The sequence below is a fragment of the Capsella rubella genome, unplaced genomic scaffold, assembly GCF_000375325.1.
Source record: "Capsella rubella cultivar Monte Gargano unplaced genomic scaffold, Caprub1_0 scaffold_5, whole genome shotgun sequence".
Lineage (NCBI taxonomy): Eukaryota > Viridiplantae > Streptophyta > Magnoliopsida > Brassicales > Brassicaceae > Capsella > Capsella rubella.
Window position 1 is genome coordinate 7,360,490 of NW_006238919.1, and position 21,147 is coordinate 7,381,636.

At 38.9% G+C, this 21,147-nt stretch overlaps 7 protein-coding genes and 2 non-coding genes across 11 annotated transcripts; 4 read left to right on the forward strand and 5 right to left on the reverse strand.

The window, feature by feature from the left end:
• Positions 1 to 140: 140 nt before the first annotated feature.
• Positions 141 to 2,334, reverse strand: LOC17885269 (tubulin beta-2 chain). Its single transcript, XM_006291060.2, has 3 exons — positions 1,870 to 2,334; positions 1,501 to 1,770; positions 141 to 1,024 (listed from the first exon to the last, which is right to left on the reverse strand). The coding sequence occupies exons 1-3, from the start codon at positions 2,261 to 2,263 to the stop codon at positions 333 to 335; spliced, it is 1,356 nt and encodes a 451-aa protein (XP_006291122.1). The 5' UTR covers positions 2,264 to 2,334; the 3' UTR covers positions 141 to 332.
• A 958-nt stretch (positions 2,335 to 3,292) lies between these two features.
• TRNAS-AGA lies at positions 3,293 to 3,374 on the forward strand. The gene has a single exon. It is a non-coding gene; the product is annotated as a tRNA-Ser (tRNA).
• Positions 3,375 to 4,060: 686 nt separating this feature from the next.
• LOC17885986 lies at positions 4,061 to 5,502 on the forward strand. 2 transcript variants are annotated; one of them, XM_023782899.1, is made up of 5 exons: positions 4,061 to 4,238; positions 4,348 to 4,390; positions 4,866 to 4,966; positions 5,084 to 5,156; positions 5,247 to 5,502. In XM_023782899.1, exons 1-5 carry the CDS (start codon positions 4,116 to 4,118, stop codon positions 5,261 to 5,263), a joined length of 357 nt encoding a protein of 118 aa, XP_023638667.1. In that variant the 5' UTR covers positions 4,061 to 4,115; the 3' UTR covers positions 5,264 to 5,502. The 2 variants fall into 2 exon arrangements, with proteins under 2 accessions (XP_023638667.1, XP_023638666.1); XM_023782898.1 differs by having other exon boundaries at positions 5,084 to 5,502.
• LOC17887142 lies at positions 5,366 to 6,155 on the reverse strand. Its single transcript, XM_006291797.2, has one exon. It carries the CDS (start codon positions 6,126 to 6,128, stop codon positions 5,508 to 5,510), a length of 621 nt encoding a protein of 206 aa, XP_006291859.1. The 5' UTR covers positions 6,129 to 6,155; the 3' UTR covers positions 5,366 to 5,507.
• An 857-nt stretch (positions 6,156 to 7,012) lies between these two features.
• Positions 7,013 to 7,778, forward strand: LOC17885391 (copper transporter 2). The gene has a single exon (XM_006292906.2). It carries the CDS (start codon positions 7,067 to 7,069, stop codon positions 7,538 to 7,540), a length of 474 nt encoding a protein of 157 aa, XP_006292968.1. The 5' UTR covers positions 7,013 to 7,066; the 3' UTR covers positions 7,541 to 7,778.
• A 1,435-nt stretch (positions 7,779 to 9,213) lies between these two features.
• LOC17885061 (tubulin beta-2 chain) lies at positions 9,214 to 11,294 on the reverse strand. Its single transcript, XM_006292686.2, has 3 exons — positions 10,817 to 11,294; positions 10,450 to 10,719; positions 9,214 to 10,117 (listed from the first exon to the last, which is right to left on the reverse strand). Exons 1-3 carry the CDS (start codon positions 11,208 to 11,210, stop codon positions 9,426 to 9,428), a joined length of 1,356 nt encoding a protein of 451 aa, XP_006292748.1. The 5' UTR covers positions 11,211 to 11,294; the 3' UTR covers positions 9,214 to 9,425.
• A 1,061-nt stretch (positions 11,295 to 12,355) lies between these two features.
• On the reverse strand, positions 12,356 to 17,181 carry LOC17886132. Its single transcript, XM_006290459.2, has 9 exons — positions 14,679 to 17,181; positions 14,401 to 14,582; positions 14,237 to 14,308; positions 13,951 to 14,103; positions 13,694 to 13,857; positions 13,459 to 13,606; positions 13,028 to 13,150; positions 12,842 to 12,929; positions 12,356 to 12,751 (listed from the first exon to the last, which is right to left on the reverse strand). Exons 1-9 carry the CDS (start codon positions 17,032 to 17,034, stop codon positions 12,555 to 12,557), a joined length of 3,483 nt encoding a protein of 1,160 aa, XP_006290521.1. The 5' UTR covers positions 17,035 to 17,181; the 3' UTR covers positions 12,356 to 12,554.
• Positions 17,182 to 17,762: 581 nt separating this feature from the next.
• Positions 17,763 to 17,834, reverse strand: TRNAG-UCC. Its single transcript has one exon. It is a non-coding gene; the product is annotated as a tRNA-Gly (tRNA).
• A 287-nt stretch (positions 17,835 to 18,121) lies between these two features.
• LOC17884825 (serine/threonine-protein kinase HT1) lies at positions 18,122 to 20,762 on the forward strand. 2 transcript variants are annotated; one of them, XM_006290872.2, is made up of 4 exons: positions 18,122 to 18,268; positions 18,374 to 19,472; positions 19,639 to 20,085; positions 20,198 to 20,762. In XM_006290872.2, the coding sequence occupies exons 2-4, from the start codon at positions 18,690 to 18,692 to the stop codon at positions 20,501 to 20,503; spliced, it is 1,536 nt and encodes a 511-aa protein (XP_006290934.1). In that variant the 5' UTR covers positions 18,122 to 18,268; positions 18,374 to 18,689; the 3' UTR covers positions 20,504 to 20,762. The 2 variants fall into 2 exon arrangements, with proteins under 2 accessions (XP_006290934.1, XP_023638662.1); XM_023782894.1 differs by lacking the exon at positions 18,122 to 18,268 and having other exon boundaries at positions 18,291 to 19,472.
• The last annotated feature ends 385 nt before the right edge of the window (positions 20,763 to 21,147 follow it).

Sequence of the window (21,147 nt, forward strand, 5' to 3'; positions counted from 1 at the left end):
ATGTTGCGAATTCTATTCCTTCTGATGCTTCATAGTTCATAATATTAGTCAAATACCGAACTTGGTAAATCCAAAAAGCAGCCAAAATTAACTAAATAGTGGTGGCTAGACAATGATTAATAGAAGATTCAAGCGAAAGAGGGAACAAGGAAGAGCAAACCAAATTTAAGAACAAAAGTACACACACAACACACCATAAGTCTAAAAAGATCCAGAGTTGTCAATACAAGCACTACATACCTACAACTGGTAGTTGAGGTTTTCATTTTCAAAAGAAGAAAAGAAAGAAAAAAAAGATAAGCAAATGACTAATTTCGAGGGGGTACACTTATTTAGTACTCCTCCTGTTGGTATTCTCCTTCCTCTTCCTCATCCTCCTCGTACTCACCTTCTTCATCGGCAGTTGCGTCTTGGTATTGCTGGTACTCTGAAACAAGGTCGTTCATGTTGCTCTCTGCTTCTGTGAACTCCATCTCGTCCATTCCTTCACCTGTGTACCAATGCAAGAAAGCCTTCCTCCTGAACATAGCTGTGAACTGCTCACTCACACGCCTAAACATCTCTTGGATCGATGTTGAGTTGCCAATGAAAGTGGAGGCCATCTTTAGACCAGTAGGTGGGATGTCACAGACTGTTGATTTGACATTGTTTGGGATCCACTCAACAAAGTAGGAAGAGTTCTTGTTCTGCACGTTCAGCATCTGCTCGTCAACTTCTTTTGTGCTCATCTTGCCACGGAACATGGCAGAGGCTGTGAGGTAGCGTCCGTGTCTTGGGTCAGCAGCGCACATCATGTTCTTGGAGTCCCACATTTGCTGGGTGAGCTCAGGGACTGTGAGGGAACGGTACTGCTGAGACCCTCTTGAGGTGAGAGGAGCAAAACCCACCATGAAGAAGTGAAGACGAGGGAATGGGATAAGATTCACAGCAAGCTTACGGAGGTCAGAGTTGAGCTGACCAGGGAATCTAAGACAGCATGTGACACCAGACATGGTAGCAGATATCAAATGGTTCAGGTCACCAACTGCAGACAGATAACGAAGATGTAAGTGAGTGCCATAGAGCATAGCAGAAAACAAATATATAAAAAGCTCTCCTATAAAGTCACTGCATTCTGCAAATCCCCTAATGTTACAAGAATTAGCTAGCAGCTATATACATGACACATAACAAGAAAGCATAATGCAAAGAAGATAAGAGAATAGCCACAAGGATTTGTAAGTTGTGATAACTCAAATGCAGATAACCAGGGATCATTAAACAGGACCAATAACACAAAACACATGAGGCATATCATATAGGCGAGAACAATCCAATGAGAAGCGTAACATAAACAATTTCTGATGCGAAAATCGTGTTCACCATCTAGACAATCCATATCAACCATACAAAAGAAGGCATCTCACAGAGGAAAGAGTGGAATCAACTTAACTAAAACTTAGAAGAACAGTATCAATCATATCAACCATACAACAGAAGGCATCTCATAGAAGGACTTACAGCTAGGGGTGGTGAGTTTCAGAGTCCTAAAGCAAATGTCGTACAAGGCCTCATTGTCAAGAACCATGCACTCATCAGCATTCTCAACAAGCTGGTGAACAGACAAAGTAGCGTTGTAAGGCTCAACAACAGTGTCAGAAACCTTAGGCGAAGGGAACACGGAGAATGTAAGCATCATTCGATCTGGGTACTCCTCACGGATCTTGGAAATCAAAAGCGTTCCCATACCAGATCCAGTTCCTCCTCCTAGGGAATGACAGACCTGAAACCCTACAAATTGAAACCACCCAGTTCAAAACCACAGTATCACCAAAAAAACACTTTGAACGAATGCAAAATCAACACCAGATCTAGCGGATTTATTAGTACCTTGGAGACAATCGCAGTTCTCAGCTTCTTTGCGAACAACATCGAGTACGGAATCGATAAGCTCAGCTCCTTCGGTGTAATGACCCTTAGCCCAGTTGTTACCAGCACCAGACTGACCGAAAACGAAGTTATCAGGACGGAAGGTCTGACCATAGGGACCAGATCTGAGACTATCCATGGTTCCAGGCTCCAGATCCATAAGCACAGCACGAGGAACGAAACGACCACAGCTAGCTTCGTTGTAGTAGACATTGATACGCTCGAGTTGCAGATCTGAGTCTCCGGTGTACCTACCGGTTGGATCTATGCCGTGTTCGGCGCAAACCACTTCCCAGAACTTGGCACCGATCTGGTTACCACATTGACCACCTTGGATGTGAAGGATCTCACGCATTTTCGCAAGACAGAGAAGGAAATCTCGAAGAGGAAGGAGCGGGATTTAGGGTTTTTTCGGAAAATGTGAAGAAGAGTGAGTGACTAACAAAGAAAAGGAGTGTTTTTATATAGAAAGGACTTAACTGATTTATTTGTTTTATTTTTTATCTCTTTCTTTTTCTTTGATAATTCTTTTTCTGTGATTTTTGTTTTTATCTTCTTTTCGAAATTTTCAAAATGGAACGTTACAACTTACAAATTATGGAATAGAATAGTAAATAATTAAAGATAATTTTGGCAGTTTGTGTTATTATTTATTGATTGTTTGCTAACAAATATGGGTTGGGAACAAAATATTATATATGCTTTAATTTGGTCATAGTATGTTATACTTACTGTTTTAGCTGGTACCTGGTAGTATGACTGACACATGCCGTCACGACTCACGTGCTTTGTATGATATGCGCATTAACCCTTAATTAACGCTCTGTGTGGCTCAAAACATCATATTGTATTGCTGATCTTATTGTCTCTTTGCATAATTGCTTTGTTGTATCTAAAAAATGCCCACACCAGAGTCGCTTAAAGAATCTTATATGGATACCTTTCTTTTGTTGTTGTTGTTGTTGTGTGTGCAACACTTTGCTTTTTCATTCATTCTAACCAGAATATGAGAGCTTAGTAGTTTAGCCACATCAAGGCGTAACACAACGACCATAGAGCTATATTATGTAGCGACTTCTATTCCTTGGTATGATATGATGCTTCATAACATTAGGCAAAGACCGAACTTTTGTGAATCCATCATCTTTATGTAGTGACTCCTATTCCTTGTTCTGATGCTTCTCATAAGATTAGTCAAAGACCCGAGAACTTTGTGGATTCCATCATCTTTTATAGCAAAGATTCTAAGTTGACAAACTTTTTTTCCACATGTACCTATGGCCTCTCATGTTGTTGAAGGGTTCCTCTTATCATTCATACTTCATGATGAACAACTTATATACAAATTTATTATTGTTGACTTGTTAGAATGATTCTTGTCCTTGTGGGCGTGCCGGAGTGGTTATCGGGCATGACTAGAAATCATGTGGGCTTTGCCCGCGCAGGTTCGAATCCTGCCGCTCACGTTTTTGGTTCTCAATATGATCCATATTATTGATCCCCAAAAGGTAAAGACATCCCCATTTGAGTACCTTAATTTTTTTTTATCATACATAACCAAATCCTCACCTTGTTGAAAAAGCAAGAAAATACATTATGGCATCATCCACTTGACGGGACAAGAAGAACAAGTTTAGTTTGGGATCAAAGACATTTGACCATTCTTTATTAATGTGACATTACTGGCGAAATCTATCTATGAAAATGATGTTAAGATCTTCGGCCAAAATCTTCTTTTTTGAAAATACTGTTAAGTCACAAGTAGATTAAAGAAGCTCAATTATAGTTGTGCTTGGCTCTTTGTGATCAAGAAAGGTTGAAACTTATAGAAGATGTAAATCTTTTCTCTATGAATACATATCTTTTCGTATATAAAAATATAAACTTTGGTAAAATATATCAAAGAATCATTTGACGAGGAAAAATATTGAATTGCATAAAAATTGGTAAATCCACAATAGCAAACCAAATTGACTAAATAGTAGTGGTGGGGACTAAATCTAAAAGCGGTAAAAGGTTGAGATTTTTGTATTTTCTTCTTTTCAAATTCTCATATTAGCATTTGTAGCATTGTCTATTTGTCTATATATACACCCATGATCTTGTTGTGGCAACACACCTTAACATACTATCTTCTTCTACATTCTTAATCATCTTATCTTTTCGTTTCTTCTAAGTGATTAGTCAGTAACATAATTCTCTTAGTAATGGAGGGTAAAGGACGAGTTGGATCATCACCGTCTTCTTCTTCCTTCACGGCTCAACTCTTTGGCCCCAAGGAATCTACTTCCTCTGCCAACTTCAACTCCATTTTCCCTCCTCCCTCCAAGGTTCTATTACCATACCCTCTTCTTATAGCTAGTTCCTTTTGTTACTTTTTTCTGATTGGTTATTGAAATTCATTCATCCTTTTCCATTTTTGTTTTTGTGTGTTTAAAGGGAACATCAAGAAACATCCTAAGCTCCAAACATGGGTCCTTAGGTCAGTGGATAAGCCTTTCTCCAACTGTATTTTGTCTTCGGATTTGTTTCATCAGGCCTTAAAAAAACTTGTTTCCCTTCTTGAATCAATATGGTTACTTTTGCTTTATACTAAGCCAAGTTTTGTTAGAAAACGTTCTGATTCATCTCCAAAATTACTCATTCTTTATTTCAAAAAATGGCTCAAGTTGCTTCATTTGGTTTGGTACTAAGTAAGTCAAGAACATGAAGAACTCAATCAAGATTGGTCTAAAGTGATTCTCAATTCATGAAACTAATCAAAAATTCAGAAGAATTTCCAAATTACTCTGTTTTCTTCATCCATCATAAACAATCTTGAAAACTTAGCTACCTCATGCCAAGAGTGGCTTTTCATTTTTGATTTGAGATTCACCGTTGTCTAGTCAAGACAACAATCCCAATCCGAGTTGTCTAATGAATATACTCTCTCGTTGGTTTTGTTGGTTTCTTCACAGAAAAAAGTAAAAACACTTCAACCTGCAATCTGAGTTCTTCTCTTTACTACGGTGGTCAAGATGTTTACTCTCAATCCACACAGAACCATACTTATCCTACAGTGAGTCATCATCCATGATCCATCCGTTCCTACATGATTCATGTCACTTTGATGTTTGACTATTTCAAAGAAAATAGACAAAACCTTTTGACTTTACAAAATGTTTGAATCATTCAGATTAACAAGGATCAGGACAGAGACAACACTGATACCAACTCCTCGGACGCCTCAAGAGGAAACTGGTGGCAAGGTATATTCCTCAACCAAATGATTTAGTTACAACTTCTATGTCTTTGTTTGTTTCCCTTCTAACAGTTCCCCCATCTCGCCATTTTCTTAGGTTCACTATATTATTAGAGTGTTCCCAACTGAGGCGTCTCTCTAGAAGAAGAGCATCAAGTTGATAAGGAACAATACTAATGATGTCATGCTTGTCTCTCTCACTAATGTTAAACAAAAGATTAGAACTTTGTACTTCATAAAAACATTTAGAATCCTGAAACTCGAGTATAAATAACAGAGGATTCTCTCTGACTACAGAACTGATCGAATCTGAAACTCAAACCTAACAAACACGAAACTGTACAAACCCAAAAGAGAGTTAAAAAATAAACACGTAAAGCACAAGAAACACATAGATAACAAGTGCAGAAGGAACAAGTACAACAAGAGGAACAATAGCAGCAAGAGCATGAAAGCTTCTCTTACATTCCAAAGGTCCAAGTTTGAGCTGAACAAGATCCACTAACGCCATTGTCAAGAACCCACATCCCAAAACCGACGCAACACACGAAGCAACGATCCCAACCCTCAAGGCTGCCAAGTTAACGCGTCCGACTCCTGCGTTCAACACACGCGGCTCCTCCTCCACCACAACGTTCTCACTCGTTGTTGTTGTTGTTGTTGTTCTGATTGCTTGCTTGAGAGACATAGCGATGAGGCTGGAGAAGAGGAAGAAGCTGAAGGAGTAAACATGGCTTGAGACTAACCTCTCCGCTAATGCGTTGCCTTTTGCGGCGATACATCGACGGAGATGTTGGTTCTTGGCTTCAGAGGATGAAACAGGGAAAGTGATGTTTCCGCTTGTGGTGAGGCCGAGAAAAAGAGCAAGTGAGAAGAGGGAATTAACGTTAACGATGCCGTCCAGAGCCGTGACGTGGATAAGTGTCGTTGGGAGGAGCCGTCGCCGGAGAAACTCCACGGCGCCGTTGGAAATTGCCATCAACTTTAAAGCTAGAGAATTTTGAGAGAAATTAAAATTTATTAATAACTAAAGAAAGGTTATAAGCTTAATATTTGTGTTACTTTGAGAGAGACTGTGTGGGAAATGTGTGTAGCGTCGAAGCTAAGTATGTCGTGTCGTATCCGGTGAGGAAAACGACGGGCAGGTAATGATGAGAAACGTGAACCACAAGGTACCAAACCTTTTTAGTACTTTTTAGGCTTTGTATCGATACGTCGTCGTATGAGTCAAATGGCTTCTTCTTCCGTTTCTTCGGCTACTTCGTTGTGGTTTTTATTCCCTTGTGGTTTAGTCTTTAGCCCAAAGATTTAAGAAATATATATTGGGCCATTGACTAGGCCTGCGAGTTCTTGTAACCGAATCAAATTCGGTTTTCTGCTGGTTTGATTCGGTTACTAACACTTGGTCTGAAATTAACTAAGCAAAAAAAATCAAATCGGTTTGGTTCGAGTTTAGGTAAATTTCGGTAATGAAATTCTACCGAATTGAATCGATTTTTTGGGTTTCTCTAGTTAAATTCGGTTTATGTAATATATATAATTTGGTTTAGTTCGGTATATTTAGTTTAGTTTTGGAATAGTTTTGGTTTTAAAAAAGAGGTTCTCGATCATTAGACGAAGAGGCATGAATTGCAGCTGTATCATGAAAATAAGGTAAACATATATTTAGGATTTATCAGTTTTTCTCTCTTTTGGAAATCTATTTAGGGGAGTATCTAAAATATAACAAATGTTTGTACTACACAAACAAAAAAATTTAACAAGTCAAACAATGATGTACTTGTACTACGTACAGTACTACAACTACAACACATATACATTCAAAGAAAATTACAATTATAAATACAAAACGATTCTCTCTTAAAACTTCTGTACCTAAGAACAAAATCTAGCTATCATAAACCTTTTATACGTATCATGGATCACGATAACATGCATAACATGCCACCACCATCACCATCATCATCATCTATGTCGAATCATACAAAACCACATATGATGATGATGCACATGACCTTCTTCTGGGGCAAGAACACGGAGGTTCTCTTCTCCGGCTGGCCCGGGACTAGCTCCAGCATGTACGTGTTATGTCTCGTCGTTGTCTTCTTTCTCGCCGTGATTGTCGAGTGGCTCGCTCATTCTCGCTTCCTCCGTGCTGATGGCTCCACCAGCCGCGCCGCTGGGGTGGCTCAGACCGTCGTGTATACGCTCAAGACTGGTCTCTCGTATTTGGTAATGCTCGCTGTTATGTCTTTTAACGCAGGCGTTTTCATCGCCGCTATAGCTGGATACGCCGTGGGTTTCTTTTTCTTCGGAAGCACTGCTTTTAAGAAGACAAGTTCCGATGAACGGAAAACAGTCGGGCTTCTCCCGTCGTCGGGATGCGTTTGATGAACAAATTTGTGTTCTTTTCTTTTCTTATAAAGAACTTAAAAAAAAAAAAAAAATGTTTCCTTTGTATGTTCATGGTTGGCTTTAAATTGTAGTACGTAATTCATTTTGGTTTAAGTCGAATTTATGTTCTTAGGTTACAAAAAGATTCACAAAATTGAATCCACAATTTCATGAATGTGTTAAGTTTTTAAAATTATTATGAACCACGTAAAATTCCAAAGCCAATTTTAAGGAATATACCACTTTTTTTTTTCTTGTGTTATTGTAGTTGTTATAGATAACAAATTTTGAACCACAAATTTATTTGATAACAAATTCTGTCCATTAAAGGTGAATTTTCAATGATCATAAACAAAATAAGTATAACGTATATTAATGTGTTATCTTATAAATATGAATATCTTATAAACAGTTTTTTTTTTTGTAAATTTGTAATAACCAGGCATGCATAATGTATGTGTGTTTTCTCTTTTATAGAACTGTTATCGAAGTCGTCTCTAGACTTTAGCTATGCCTTATCAAAATTAAGAAATTGCGAAATATAATTAAGAAGATTACAAAAACTAGGCATCTTCGTTGACAAAGCAATTAATAAAATAGATGTTGTATATCTTGAGCATAGCAATAATTTAGTGACGGTCAAACAATAAACAAGTATCTAGTAGTTATAGTACGTACCACGAGAACGGCAAGGTTCACGCCTTTTATTCTTAGGAAAGTAAATGATTCGAGTGACTATATTGATTTCTTTTAGAAATCTAGAAATGGTTTAAACAAACTTATCAATTCTCCAAAATCTGCCATATCTCTATTCTAAGAAACCGCAGTCAAGTCAGTTTAATTAAACATGTGATCCTCATATTCTAACCGGATCTATTACCGGTAGGGTTGGTTTCCATTTCTGTTCGGATCATTTAATCCGGTTTAGCTGACCGTCATGGAAACTAACTTGAGGGTTTCAAAGACACGAAGCTCTCGTAATGATCCGAAACAGTCACATAAATATTACGGAGTACTGGCTTTGTCTTGAACTCGGAAATAGGCAGTCCTTCAATTGTGACACTTCTCATGCTACTCGTCCTCAAATTGTAGAAGAAAAGACGAAAAGGATCGGACAATTCTCATGGAACTAGACAAATCTCGCCAGTATAAAAGGTATCCATGACGTTGAAGTCAAGACCATCAGCAGACTGAGGCAAATGAAAAGTGTCTATGGACCATTCCTCATTCTCAGCATCTTGCACAACCCACATTCGAAAACTACCCTTACGAGGTCTCTGTAGTTTATCAGAATTTTATCCCTGGTAGACCAACAAGTCCAAAGCTTCTCAAAAGCCTCTGGTACTTTGATGATGTTGAACGTTTCAAATCTAACATCAAAACACACAATTATAGAATTAACCCTGGAATCTATGTCCCTCCTACAGCCCCCGTAGTAAATGGTCCCGTTCATATACATCCCCTTGATCCGAACAAAATGTTAAAACTGGTCTAGCAAACCTTAACTTGAACCTAACTAAAGTCGGTAATCATTTTTTTCATGATTTTCGGGTATTTTAATCATAAATCTGGATTTCAAATCTTCAAAATAAGAAAGGTAAATCAAAAAACAATCATGGCTAGAGGCCTAGAGCCTAGAGTCATTAATTGATAGAAGATTCAAACGAAAGTGGGAAGAAAGAAGACCGAACCAAGTTTAAGAACAAAGTACACAAACAACACACCATAAAGTCTAAAAGGATCAAAGAGTTGTCAACAATACAAGCACTAAAAACCTGCAACTGGTAGTTGAGGTTTTCATTTTCAAAAGAAAAAGAAAATAAAATAAAAAACAGATGAGCATATGACTAATTTGGTTTCTGGTTAAAGGGGGTACGTACAATTAGTACTCCTCCTGTTGGTATTCTCCTTCTTCTTCCTCATCCTCCTCGTACTCGCCTTCTTCATCTGCAGTTGCGTCTTGGTATTGCTGGTACTCTGAAACAAGGTCGTTCATGTTGCTCTCTGCTTCTGTGAACTCCATCTCGTCCATTCCTTCACCTGTGTACCAATGCAAGAAAGCCTTCCTCCTGAACATAGCTGTGAACTGCTCACTCACACGCCTAAACATCTCTTGTATCGATGTTGAGTTGCCAATGAAAGTGGAGGCCATCTTTAGACCAGTAGGTGGGATGTCACAGACTGTTGATTTGACATTGTTTGGGATCCACTCAACAAAGTAGGAAGAGTTCTTGTTCTGCACGTTCAGCATCTGCTCGTCAACTTCTTTTGTGCTCATCTTGCCACGGAACATGGCTGAGGCTGTGAGGTAGCGTCCGTGTCTTGGGTCAGCAGCGCACATCATGTTCTTGGAGTCCCACATTTGCTGGGTGAGCTCAGGGACTGTGAGGGAACGGTATTGCTGAGACCCTCTTGAGGTGAGAGGAGCAAAACCCACCATGAAGAAGTGAAGACGAGGGAATGGGATAAGATTCACAGCAAGCTTACGGAGGTCAGAGTTGAGCTGACCAGGGAATCTAAGACAGCATGTAACACCAGACATTGTAGCAGATATCAAATGGTTCAGGTCACCAACTGCAGACAGAGAAGGAAGACGTAAATGACAAAGAAAGTATAATGCCAAGAAGATTAGAGAATAGCGATAAGGATTTGTAAGTGGTGATGTCACAGATGCAGATAACCAGGGATCAATTAGCAGAATCAATAACACAAAACACATGAGGCATATTACATAGGCAAAGAACAAACCACTGAAAAGGGTAACATAACAATTTCTGATGCTAAAATCATATTCACCATCTAGACAATCCATATCAACCATACAAAAGAAGGCATCTAGCTGAATCAACTTAACTAGAACTTAGAAGAACAGCACCAATGCGACCATGAATGATAGAAGGACTTACAGCTAGGGGTAGTGAGTTTCAGAGTCCTGAAGCAAATGTCGTACAAGGCCTCATTGTCAAGAACCATGCACTCATCAGCATTCTCAACAAGCTGGTGAACAGACAAAGTAGCGTTGTAAGGCTCAACAACAGTGTCAGAAACCTTAGGCGAAGGGAACACGGAGAATGTAAGCATCATTCGATCTGGGTACTCTTCACGGATCTTGGAAATCAGAAGCGTTCCCATACCAGATCCAGTTCCTCCTCCTAGTGAATGACAAACCTGAAACCCTGCAAACCCAAAATCCAACAGTTCAAAACCACAGTATCACCAAAAACACTTGAACGAAAGCAAAATCAGCACCAGATCTAGCGGAATTATTAGTACCTTGGAGACAATCGCAGTTCTCAGCTTCTTTGCGAACAACATCGAGTACGGAATCAATGAGCTCAGCTCCTTCGGTGTAATGACCCTTAGCCCAGTTGTTACCAGCACCAGACTGACCGAAAACGAAGTTATCAGGACGGAAGGTCTGACCATAGGGACCAGATCTGAGACTATCCATGGTTCCAGGCTCCAGATCCATAAGCACAGCACGAGGAACGAATCGACCACAGCTAGCTTCGTTGTAGTAGACATTGATACGCTCGAGTTGCAGATCTGAGTCTCCGGTGTACCTACCGGTTGGATCTATGCCGTGTTCGGCGCAAACCACTTCCCAGAACTTGGCACCGATCTGGTTACCACATTGACCACCTTGGATGTGAAGGATCTCACGCATTTTCACAAGTAGGAAGCGGAGGAACAGAGATTGAAATCTCGAGGAAGAAGGAGCGGGATTTAGGGTTTTTTTGGAAAATGTGAAGAAGAGTGAGTGACTAAAGTAAGAAGAGGACTGATTTTATATAGAATGAGTTAACGGATTTATTCTTTTTTATTTATTTATTTTTAGTTTGATATTGTGTTGATTTTTTTTCATTCGAAATTTAAAAAATGGGACGTTTCTTTTTTTTTTGTTCGTCAGGAGCGTTTCTTACTTAAAAAAATGGATTATTATTACCTCAAAATTAAAAATGTATCATAACATTAAAATATTTTCGATGAAAATGCCCATATTTCTCTATATTGTAATTTGAGGATATTATTTTATATAGTGACTATAGAAATTGGAAACGACAGCGTTCATGTGGTGTAAGAGATAAAATGACACCGAGTAGAGGGGGCAGGATCACGTGACGAATCCCATGTAACACGAAACATTAATTGTTTATGAGTATGATAAAAGTGTACGTTTCTACTAATTGTGTGTGTGTTTTTTTTTTAAAAATTATATATGAAGAGAATTGTTTTTCGAGCCATGTTTTGTGAGATTACACAATCTCAGATAATGGGAATTTTTTTTGGTGGCATAAACGTCTACCATAGCTGATCATGGGGATTTTTTGATGTGTATATGTTTCATGCTTCTTCGAGGAGCCTTTTGTGGCCTGCGCTACTGAGTTTTACTCTGCTGAAGCAATGCAACTCTATATGAGGACTTTCCCGAGTACTTACTTGAAGGTTGCATCAAGAGAAGGTATACTACAAACACCTCTACCTTTTTAGAGAGTTCAAGGATTCGTTGATTGAAGCTGTTGAGAAAACACTTCTGAACAACTCTACTATGTTATGAAAGACTTACTTAGTACATACCCGTTAGTTGTGGACCTGAGGTTGCTGCAGAAATAAAATATTATGTTGCGTACATTTGTATAACCGATGTTTCTTTTGTAAGCTAAGATCCATTTAACAACTAAATCAGAGTCAACACACACGAAATAGTGTAATAATAATAGAGAAAATGGAGAAACGAAGAAGAGCACATCAAACTCTTACAGTTAACTTGCACTGAAAAGACATTGACCTGTGCTATACATATATACCAAGTTTCCATGGATGCTTCACGCTATTAGATTGCATTCTATAGGAGTTTCCAAGGCGACATGTTATAGACGCAGCAAAAAAAGGTATGCAACACGGACATGCTTTTTCTTTGCAAAAGTATGCAATATTTGGATTTATACAGATGAAGCATTATCTATTTGCGTGTAAAATCTTGTGTGGTTATCGATTTAACAATGGTTCTTTAAGGTTGTGGTCCTTCAGTTGAGACTTGTTCTTTGGAAGGAAGCTTTGTCGCCATGGACCGTAGTTCGTTCGCGATAACAGTGAAGCTTGGCCTCTCTGATGGTTCCGCAGACCAACATCTCTCCATCAGCAATTTCCAGTCCATGTCACAGAAGTCAGGAATTGGTGGTCTTAGCGTATTACTAACTATACCACCTGATTCGAATGTTGGATAAGGAAAAAAGAAATCTCAAATTTGAAACAAAGCAAATCTGCACACAAGACTTATGTAGGAAAAGGTTTCACCTATGATTGCCCCGTAGTGCAAGTCTGCGTAAGGTTCCTCACCCGTGAAAAGTTCCCAAAGCACAATTCCAAATGAAAACACATCGACCTGTAGAGTCCAGATTAAGGCATCCGCTAGAGAGAAACATACATTATAGAGAGTAGAGACAAATAACCAAGCTGATAAGAGTTGATTAGTTCACAAACCTTTTCAGAAACAAGGCTACTGATTCCATTTAGAAGTTCTGGTGCCATCCATGGGAGTGTTCCCCGGACACCACCTGATATTAATGTCTGACATTTCACTTTCGAGAGACCCAAATCTCCAACCTGAAATGATCACAAATTTCTATCAACAACTTAAAGGGGAAGATAGCAAGTAAAACCAAGTGGAATAATTTTTATATGTTTCTTCTCTGACACCAGAGTGTGAACTCTATTTAGAACTAATGCTAAACCTTATCTATGTCCATAATGCTTTACAAAAAAATCCAGATATTACTTATAAGTTATAATCCTAAATACCATTACTTGATTCCTCACCATTGTCCCTTCTGATCAGTAATCTCGTGTTAGAGTTCGATGCAGATAGATAAAATTATTCGAAGAGACAGAAAATATAACTTGAGTCAATTGACCTTGCAAATTGGGCGATGAGGATCTCTGAGATTGACGAGTAGGTTGTCACTTTTAAGATCAAAGTGTACTATATTCTTTCCATGCAAATACTCCATCCCAAACGCAATGTCCATCGCGATCAGCAGGCGTTTGCACCTATCAAGATTCCTGAAAATGAACCATAACAATTAATGTCATTCTTCTATAATGAATCTATGTGTTAACATAGGTCTGAGGAATGTATACATACGATACCTGACATTCTTCTGCAATGCATTTCGTAAAGAACCATTAACCATATACTCTGTAACCGTTGCCACAGAACCTCCAGGTGAATCCAGCACAACCCCATAAAAAGCAACGACGTTAGGATGATGCAAGCCAGCTAGGTTCTGTGCCTCGTTCCAAAAGTCATCGATCTGATAATTTGTAGATAAAATAGACATAATTATAACCTATTCAACATATGTAAACATGTGTTTTAATGCATCATCAGCTGTACTGAGACAAACCATTCGTTCTTGCTCAGATGGTTTGCCAGCAAAACATCGATCATTGATCCGTTTGATTGCAACATCAGTGCCTCGCCATTTCCCATGATAAACTGTCCCAAATGTGCCAGATCCTAGTTCTCGCAGTTCCTCAAGGTCGCTGTCCTTTATAATCTATCAAAATATAGCATATGCGTGTCACAATTCCTCAAGGTCGCTGTCCTTTTTAATATAATCTATCTAAATAGAATATATGATTTACTCGTTTGTTAGTGAAAATAAGTGAATTAAGAACAAGGTGTCAAACCTGCAACTGATCCAGAGAATCAGAACCAGAACATCCTAAATTCAACCTTTCGACAAGTTGGTTCCTGATATCCTGAAAAATAATAATAAAAAATTCATCAATTCTGAAGCAATATGAAATATACGGAAAGGAATGACCACAACAGTGAACTGCATACAACGGACCTTGAAGTGTGTGGACTGCTGCTTCACTTCATCATTACGTGAAAATTCTCCTTTATCAGAAGCATACTCATCCATGTTGATGGGAGGTTCATTATATGAATGTGTACTTGACTGTAAAACAGCAGCAGCGACTCCTTCAGCAACATTCTGAAGTTCTTGTTTGATATGCTCTTCCGCTAAGCCTTGTAGAGAGAAGCAAAGACCAATCAACAGATAATCCTCAAGGATAACTATTTTAAAAAAGTAGAAATGGAGTCATGTATAACACAAAAGACCACCTTTGGAAGAACTAAGTAGGTTAGGCTTGGTAATGGTATTATTCTTTGGGTCAGTTTGCAAATTCCATGGGTCCTGGTTGCTAAAAAATGACGTTGATGATTCTTTGTGGTCTGCACCACCAACACTAGATGATAAGGATGATGGTAAATTGGCAGCATCAGGATTTGATGATAATGATGATGGTAAAATAGCAGCATCAAAGGCATGTTCAACAGTGCCATTAGCGGGGTTGCAGGACTCTGCTTCCAAAGAATCGAACTGCTGACCTCCAACCAATGGCTGTACGAGCAAACCAGGATTACGTAACAAGGGTGACTGTATTGGCGCACATGATGTCTTAGGCTGATATTCATGGCCTGGAAGAACAACCCTTGTTAGCGTCTCACTTGAGTCAGTGTGATCTATGTTTGGACTTACTGGAGATTGACCAGAGGTGTCATTTGAGAACATATTCGTCCTTGCCGTTTGTTGGAAACTGATACCCATAATATCTTCATTTCCAATTTGTCCAAGTGGTGAGACGAAATTCTGACAATTGGTATATGTTTCAGGAGCATGTATGTGAACATTATCCATCAATCCACTTAGTTGGTGTTGGCCATATGCTACTGAAGGTTCTACAGGATTTTGCTGTTGTCTAGATACTTGAACTTTTATCGGAACATCTCTAACAATCTCGTTGAGTAGAGGTTCAGTTTTCTCGGCCTGACCTGTCAAAACATTAGAAATATGTAGAGCATCTCTTTCTTGACCATTAGAATTATTGAGGAAACTTTGTTGACCCATAAACTTATCCGCCTGTTGGATTTTGACGATATCATCTGGACGAGAAGCATGGTAAGATGAGCTCACATATGGTACAAACATTGTAGAGCCATCATTCCTCTCCTGTATAATGGGATCAGAATGCATATGAGGCAAAGATGTCTGACACATTTGACAGTCATCCACCCTTCGGAAACTTTCAGGCATAATTACTTGTTGATGCAAAACTCCGTCGGGATTAGCAACATGGTCAGATGGTGGAACCTGATTCCCACCATAACCGCTAGTTGGTATACCATGAGCAATCGAACCTTGATATGCAGAGTATCTCGGGTCTGTAGGAAGCGGGACTAAATTTTGAATCCTGACATTTCTTTCAGAAGGAAAGTTCCCCAACAGGCTTTCTTGGGGTCGCATTGCCGGGTTGATCAAAACTGGTGTGGCATCAATCTGAGCATTCAAAGGAGCCATTGACATGTGAGCAGGAGGAAGGAATTGGTGGGATGAAGCATTCAAAGTACTTCCTTGAAAAGGTTGTTGGGAGAACAAAGAAGTAGTACTTGGCAAAAGCTGGTTAGGTGAATGAACAGATTCTGGTTGTCTTAAGACTTCTAGGCGAGATTCAACAAACGACGGTGAATGATGTTCACATGGCGTAGTTATGGGTAGCTGATGGATCTTACCAGCTATTGCTTTCTCTGAAGCAGTCTCGACCTGAGAAGAATGAAACGGATCAGCTGGAACAGTCATTGGTACAACATAAGCAGACGAACGCTGATCAAGAGGAACAAGTCTTTGCACAGTATTCTGATAAGTGTGAGGTGAAAAGGCACACGAGGTCTGGTTTGCAACAAAATCACTCTGACCAAGGCCCAAGCTGTCAACAACATCCACTCCACCAAAATCAGAATTCGGATTAGAACCACCACTAGCTACACTTTCCTTACTCGCAACTCCACCAACAACAACACCATTCACAGCCTCTACAAACCTCTGCCCAATGTCAACTCCATCTCCATACTGTGCAACTCCAAAAGAATCATCAACCTCAGACGAAGCAGCGTCAAACAAAAACACTCTCAACTTCCCAGACCCATCTGAAGATCTCTCAACCAACTTTTCAAACTCTTCCATCATATTATCAATATCCTCACTACACGAAACAGAGACCAAAGCATCAAGATCCTCATCAGGAAGCTGGTACTTGATAACAACAGGCTGACCATAAACCTCTATCATCTTTTGCTCAAACTCATCAAATCTCACACTTTTTTTAATAGTAATGATCCTTGTCTGACCACCAACGTATCGTAACACCCCATCGCTTGGTCTAGGCATTATTTTTCCATTGTAGCTACACAAAAACTTCAACTTTTCCCCATCCTCTTCACTATCCATATCACTACTTTTAATTCCAATACTTGGATTGTTCGTATCTATACTCCACTGTTCACTACCGTTGTTACCTTGACTGAACCCAAACCCAGTAGTAATTTCATCAGAGACACGCTTATTACCCAAATCAAAACCATAATCTAACACAGAATCATAGAGTTTGGCCGGACTTGAGCTACTGGGTTCATGTGCCATTGTTTATAAACCCGAATTAGAAGCAGCGACACAGATAGAGTTGATTTCGCTCTCACCTGGTCAATCTCCTGGTCGTCGACGCGTTCAAGTAAGAAACAAAGAATCCTATTCGGGAAGAGCGAGAGAGAGAAGAAGATGAAAGAGGAGGCAAAGGAAGTCGTTGGAATTGATAAAACGACGACGCTTGTTCTCTGGACTCTGGAGTATCAAACTCCAACTTGAATATTCTCAGTTATGGAGTTTTTAGTTTCTCGGGAAAAAAATTTAAAAGGGTAACACGTGAGAGAGTGAAGAGAGATGAGAAGCGGCACGTGGTCTGGCTCTCGCCTCATGCAAAAGCAAAATAAATGGGTTGCGTTTGTTTTCCAAAACTGTGTCAGAGAAAGTGTGATGCTCCAACTCCAACACTCGAAATGTTTTTTTAATATATATTTTTTTAATTATTTATCTTTTCCAAATTCCTAAATCCAAACAAAAGTTTGAAAAAACTGTTTATACACGCACTCACAAATTCACAATCACAAAAAAAAAAACAAAAGGAAAAAAGAAAGATGAAATCGTATGAAAGAAATTGTCAAAACTTGGATCATTCTCGTTGCCTTATCCAAACATGTAAAAATATACGACCCGAATACAACTGAGTTATTTGGGTCTTGTATCCCAATATGGGCCGAAATAACTAAAATTCAAATCTTTTCGGGCTTAACAAATAAATAAATAATAAAAAATGCGTCTGCCGGGAGTCGAACCCGGGTCTATTGCTTGGAAGGCAATTATCCTAACCGTTGGACTACAGACGCTTTTTGTTTACTTATTTGACTTCCAACTATATAACACAAATAAATTAAATACATAACAGAATTTAACAAAAAGCATGTCACTGAGTCACTGACGTTGACAGATATCCAATAAAACGAGACCGTTTTATACATCGTCCGTGTTTTCCTTCTTTGACCAAAACAAAATTCTGAAGAATTTGTCTTTCGGTTTTATAATATTTCTGGAAACTTTTCAATACAAATTTCCTCTCTTTGAAGCAAAAAAAAAAAAAAAAAAGTCACAAATTCGAAACTTCCTCGTCTTTCTTGTTATCATTGAAAGCTTTCGATTTCTCCGTTGATTTTTTCTCCTTTCACAAAATCTATTTAGCCGGATTCTGATTCCTGTTTCTCTCCGAGCTTCACGAATCATCGTTTTGTTTCTGTTTTTTTTTTTGAAAAATTTCGTGTTTCAGGTACGTTCTCCATTTTTTTTTTCATGTTTTGTTTTATTTTTTCTGATTCATCAATCGTTTCTAAATATAGTTGTTGTTTCTTTGATTCGGTTTGATTTCTATCAGGAAGAAGCGATATAGTTGTTGGTGCAATCAATCAATTCCGAATTTTGCTTCCGGCGAATTTTTGGGGTGATGATGTGTTCATCACTCTAGGATTGGGAGAATTATTTTTGATTTTAAGTTTTGATTCCTAGGAGTTGTGGATTTAATGGTTGAGGATATATATGGTGTGTTTCTTCAATGGATGTGAAGACGAGGTTGTTTTTGCTGTTGTTGGAGATTGCTACTCATGCTTGATTAGAGTTTCTTATTTTTTACAAGTTTTAAGTGCTTTGAGAGCTTTCTTGTGAATTTGGTTGAGGGGGCTGATAATTCAAACATGGATGGAGAGGTTACTTCTTGGATTAGGAGAGCTAATTTCTCTCACACTGTTTGTTATCGTATGGTTATCCCAAGCTTAGAGTCAAATCCAGATAGGACTTCTGGATTGAAAAGAATGCCTCTGAGTTCACCAGCTGATTTGAAATCACTTGTAGGAATTTCACATGCCACGACAACGCAGAAGCTGAGTTCGCGTTGTAGTAGTGTTGTTGGTACTGAGATACAGAGAAATCCAGTCACTAATAAGAAGAGGTCTGTTTCTCCGTCGCCTCATATGGCTCTTCCCGATTCTTTTCGGGAAGCAAAGTCTGATATTAAGAGGTTTTCTACTCCACATCCTAGAAGAATAGAATCAGAGAAGGGAATTAAGGCCAAGTTTTCGGGCAAGGATTCTTTTGAGAACAAATCGTTTAATCTGCGGCCTTTATCACACTCTGGTCCTATTAGGGATCTTAGTACTCTGAAAATTCAAGACAAGGCAAAGAGCAAGATAGAAAAGAGGTCTTCAAAGTCTGTTGATTATAGAGGTTCTAAAGTAAGTTCTGCGGGAGTGCTTGAAGAATACCTCATTGATGCGTCTAAGGTGTCTTACGGGGACAAGTTTACGCATGGGGTATATAGCCAGCTTTACCATGGAGAATACGAAGGCAAAGCTGTTGCTCTGAAGATTATCACTGCGCCTGACAATAGCGACGCCAGATTCTTGGGAGCTCGCTTAGAAAAACAGTTTACCATGGAAGCCACACTTTTATCTCGACTAAGCCATCCGAACATTGTTAAGGTGATTTATTATGTTATGTTATGTCGGTTTGGTTGTATGAAATATGAGTTATGCCTTTGGCGTGGTTATTTTCATTTGAAAACTGGAAGACACATCTTCCAACTCTTTGATAATTATGAGTATGGTTTGTTTGACTTTTCTTCTGATTGATGATGTCCTGAAACAGTTTGTGGGAGTCAATACTGGAAACTGTATCATCACAGAGTATGTGCCTCGAGGGTCTTTAAGATCATATTTGCATAAGCTCGAGCAAAAATCCCTTCCTTTGCAACAGCTAATCGAGTTTGGTCTAGATATTGCAAGAGGAATGGAATACATTCACTCAAGAGAGATAGTTCATCGGGATCTTAAACCAGAGAACGTGTTGATCGAAAAAGACTTCCACTTGAAGATTGCTGACTTTGGCATAGCGTGCGAGGAAGAGTACTGTGATGTTTTGGGCGATAACACAGGAACTTATAGGTGGATGGCACCTGAAGTGATAAGACGGATACCACATGGAAGGAAGTGCGATGTTTATAGCTTTGGACTTATTTTATGGGAGATGGTAGCTGGAGCAGTTCCATATGAGGAGATGACTCCTGTCCAAGCTGCTTTCGCAGTCATGCATAAGGTAATTCATTTTACATCTCCTGCTTATTTCGTGATTGTGATTGTCCATAGATCGAATAGCTTCTAGTCTTTCTCTTGATTTGATCTGATATTTTTGTGTTGATATTGGTCAGAACGCTAGGCCAGTTATACCTACAGATTGTCCAGCTGCCATGAAAGAGCTGATCGAGCTATGTTGGTCGTTGCAAACAGACAAGAGACCAGAATTCTGGCAGATTGTCAAAGTGTTGGAACAGTTTAAGAAATCTCTGACAAGCGAAGGAAGACTCAACCTTTTGCCGAGCCAAATCTGTCCAGAACTAAAGAAAGGTCACAAATTCTGGATTCACAAATTGGGATCTTCAATCCACCACCACAGCGGTGGCGGCAGAAGCAGCCACACCTTAGGCTCAGCCTTGCCTAAGCCTAAATTCGCCTGAAAGACTCTTTGTCATCCTCATTTTTTTTTGTCTATAGGAAAAAAAAGAGCCAGTGGTTATGTTTTTGTGTTTAATCAACTGTCTCCGTTTTACTCTTGATTGATAGGGGTGGGCAAAATACCCGTACCCGAAACCCGAACCCGACCCGATGTAACCAGTTTGGGTTGGGTATATTTCATACCAAATATCCGGTTGGATGTTTATAATAAATAAATTGGGTACCCGAACCCGATCGGGTATATCCGAACACCCAAATAAATACCCGAAATCATCCAATGTTATATAATATATGTTAGGATCTTTGTATAATATCGATTCTTGCCTTTCTTCTAACCTCTAAATCTCTTGATTCTCTCTATGATGTCATTTGATGTTTCAGGAACTCAAGAGCTTTTCGGTTTTATGAACTTGTTGTTTTTGTGTTTGGAATGTTTTTTTTATGAATTCAATTTAGTTTGGTAATGTTGGCTTATTTTATATTGATGATTACAATCAGTTTATTTTAGCTTGGTACTTTTGTTACAATCAATTTTAATGACTTTAGATTGATTTCAATTTTTTATTGTCAGTTTGGATTGATTTCGCTTTTTTTAGCTTTAGTTCGGGTTTAAAAATTACAAATCCTATCCTAACTCGAAAAATAT

Bases quoted from the DNA above. Each gene is read 5' to 3' on its own strand.
- LOC17885269 (XM_006291060.2), bottom strand. From the start codon at position 2,263: ATGCGTGAGATCCTTCACATCCAAGGTGGTCAATGTGGTAACCAGATC. The intron at 1,771-1,869 runs GTACTAATAAAT...TTCAATTTGTAG, and splicing joins GAACTGCGATTGTCTCCAAG to GGTTTCAGGTCTGTCATTCC. The intron at 1,025-1,500 runs GTAAGTCCTTCT...ATCTGTCTGCAG, and splicing joins GAAACTCACCACCCCTAGCT to TTGGTGACCTGAACCATTTG.
- LOC17885986 (XM_023782898.1), top strand. From the start codon at position 4,116: ATGGAGGGTAAAGGACGAGTTGGATCATCACCGTCTTCTTCTTCCTTC. The intron at 4,391-4,865 runs GTCAGTGGATAA...GTTTCTTCACAG, and splicing joins CTCCAAACATGGGTCCTTAG to AAAAAAGTAAAAACACTTCA. The intron at 4,967-5,083 runs GTGAGTCATCAT...TGAATCATTCAG, and splicing joins AGAACCATACTTATCCTACA to ATTAACAAGGATCAGGACAG.
- LOC17887142 (XM_006291797.2), bottom strand. From the start codon at position 6,128: ATGGCAATTTCCAACGGCGCCGTGGAGTTTCTCCGGCGACGGCTCCTC.
- LOC17885391 (XM_006292906.2), top strand. From the start codon at position 7,067: ATGGATCACGATAACATGCATAACATGCCACCACCATCACCATCATCA.
- LOC17885061 (XM_006292686.2), bottom strand. From the start codon at position 11,210: ATGCGTGAGATCCTTCACATCCAAGGTGGTCAATGTGGTAACCAGATC. The intron at 10,720-10,816 runs GTACTAATAATT...TTGGGTTTGCAG, and splicing joins GAACTGCGATTGTCTCCAAG to GGTTTCAGGTTTGTCATTCA. The intron at 10,118-10,449 runs GTAAGTCCTTCT...CTCTGTCTGCAG, and splicing joins GAAACTCACTACCCCTAGCT to TTGGTGACCTGAACCATTTG.
- LOC17886132 (XM_006290459.2), bottom strand. From the start codon at position 17,034: ATGGCACATGAACCCAGTAGCTCAAGTCCGGCCAAACTCTATGATTCT. The intron at 14,104-14,236 runs GTTTGACACCTT...ATATTTTGATAG, and splicing joins ATTCTCTGGATCAGTTGCAG to ATTATAAAGGACAGCGACCT. The intron at 13,858-13,950 runs GTTTGTCTCAGT...ACAAATTATCAG, and splicing joins CATCTGAGCAAGAACGAATG to ATCGATGACTTTTGGAACGA.
- LOC17884825 (XM_006290872.2), top strand. From the start codon at position 18,690: ATGGATGGAGAGGTTACTTCTTGGATTAGGAGAGCTAATTTCTCTCAC. The intron at 19,473-19,638 runs GTGATTTATTAT...GTCCTGAAACAG, and splicing joins GCCATCCGAACATTGTTAAG to TTTGTGGGAGTCAATACTGG. The intron at 20,086-20,197 runs GTAATTCATTTT...GATATTGGTCAG, and splicing joins CTTTCGCAGTCATGCATAAG to AACGCTAGGCCAGTTATACC.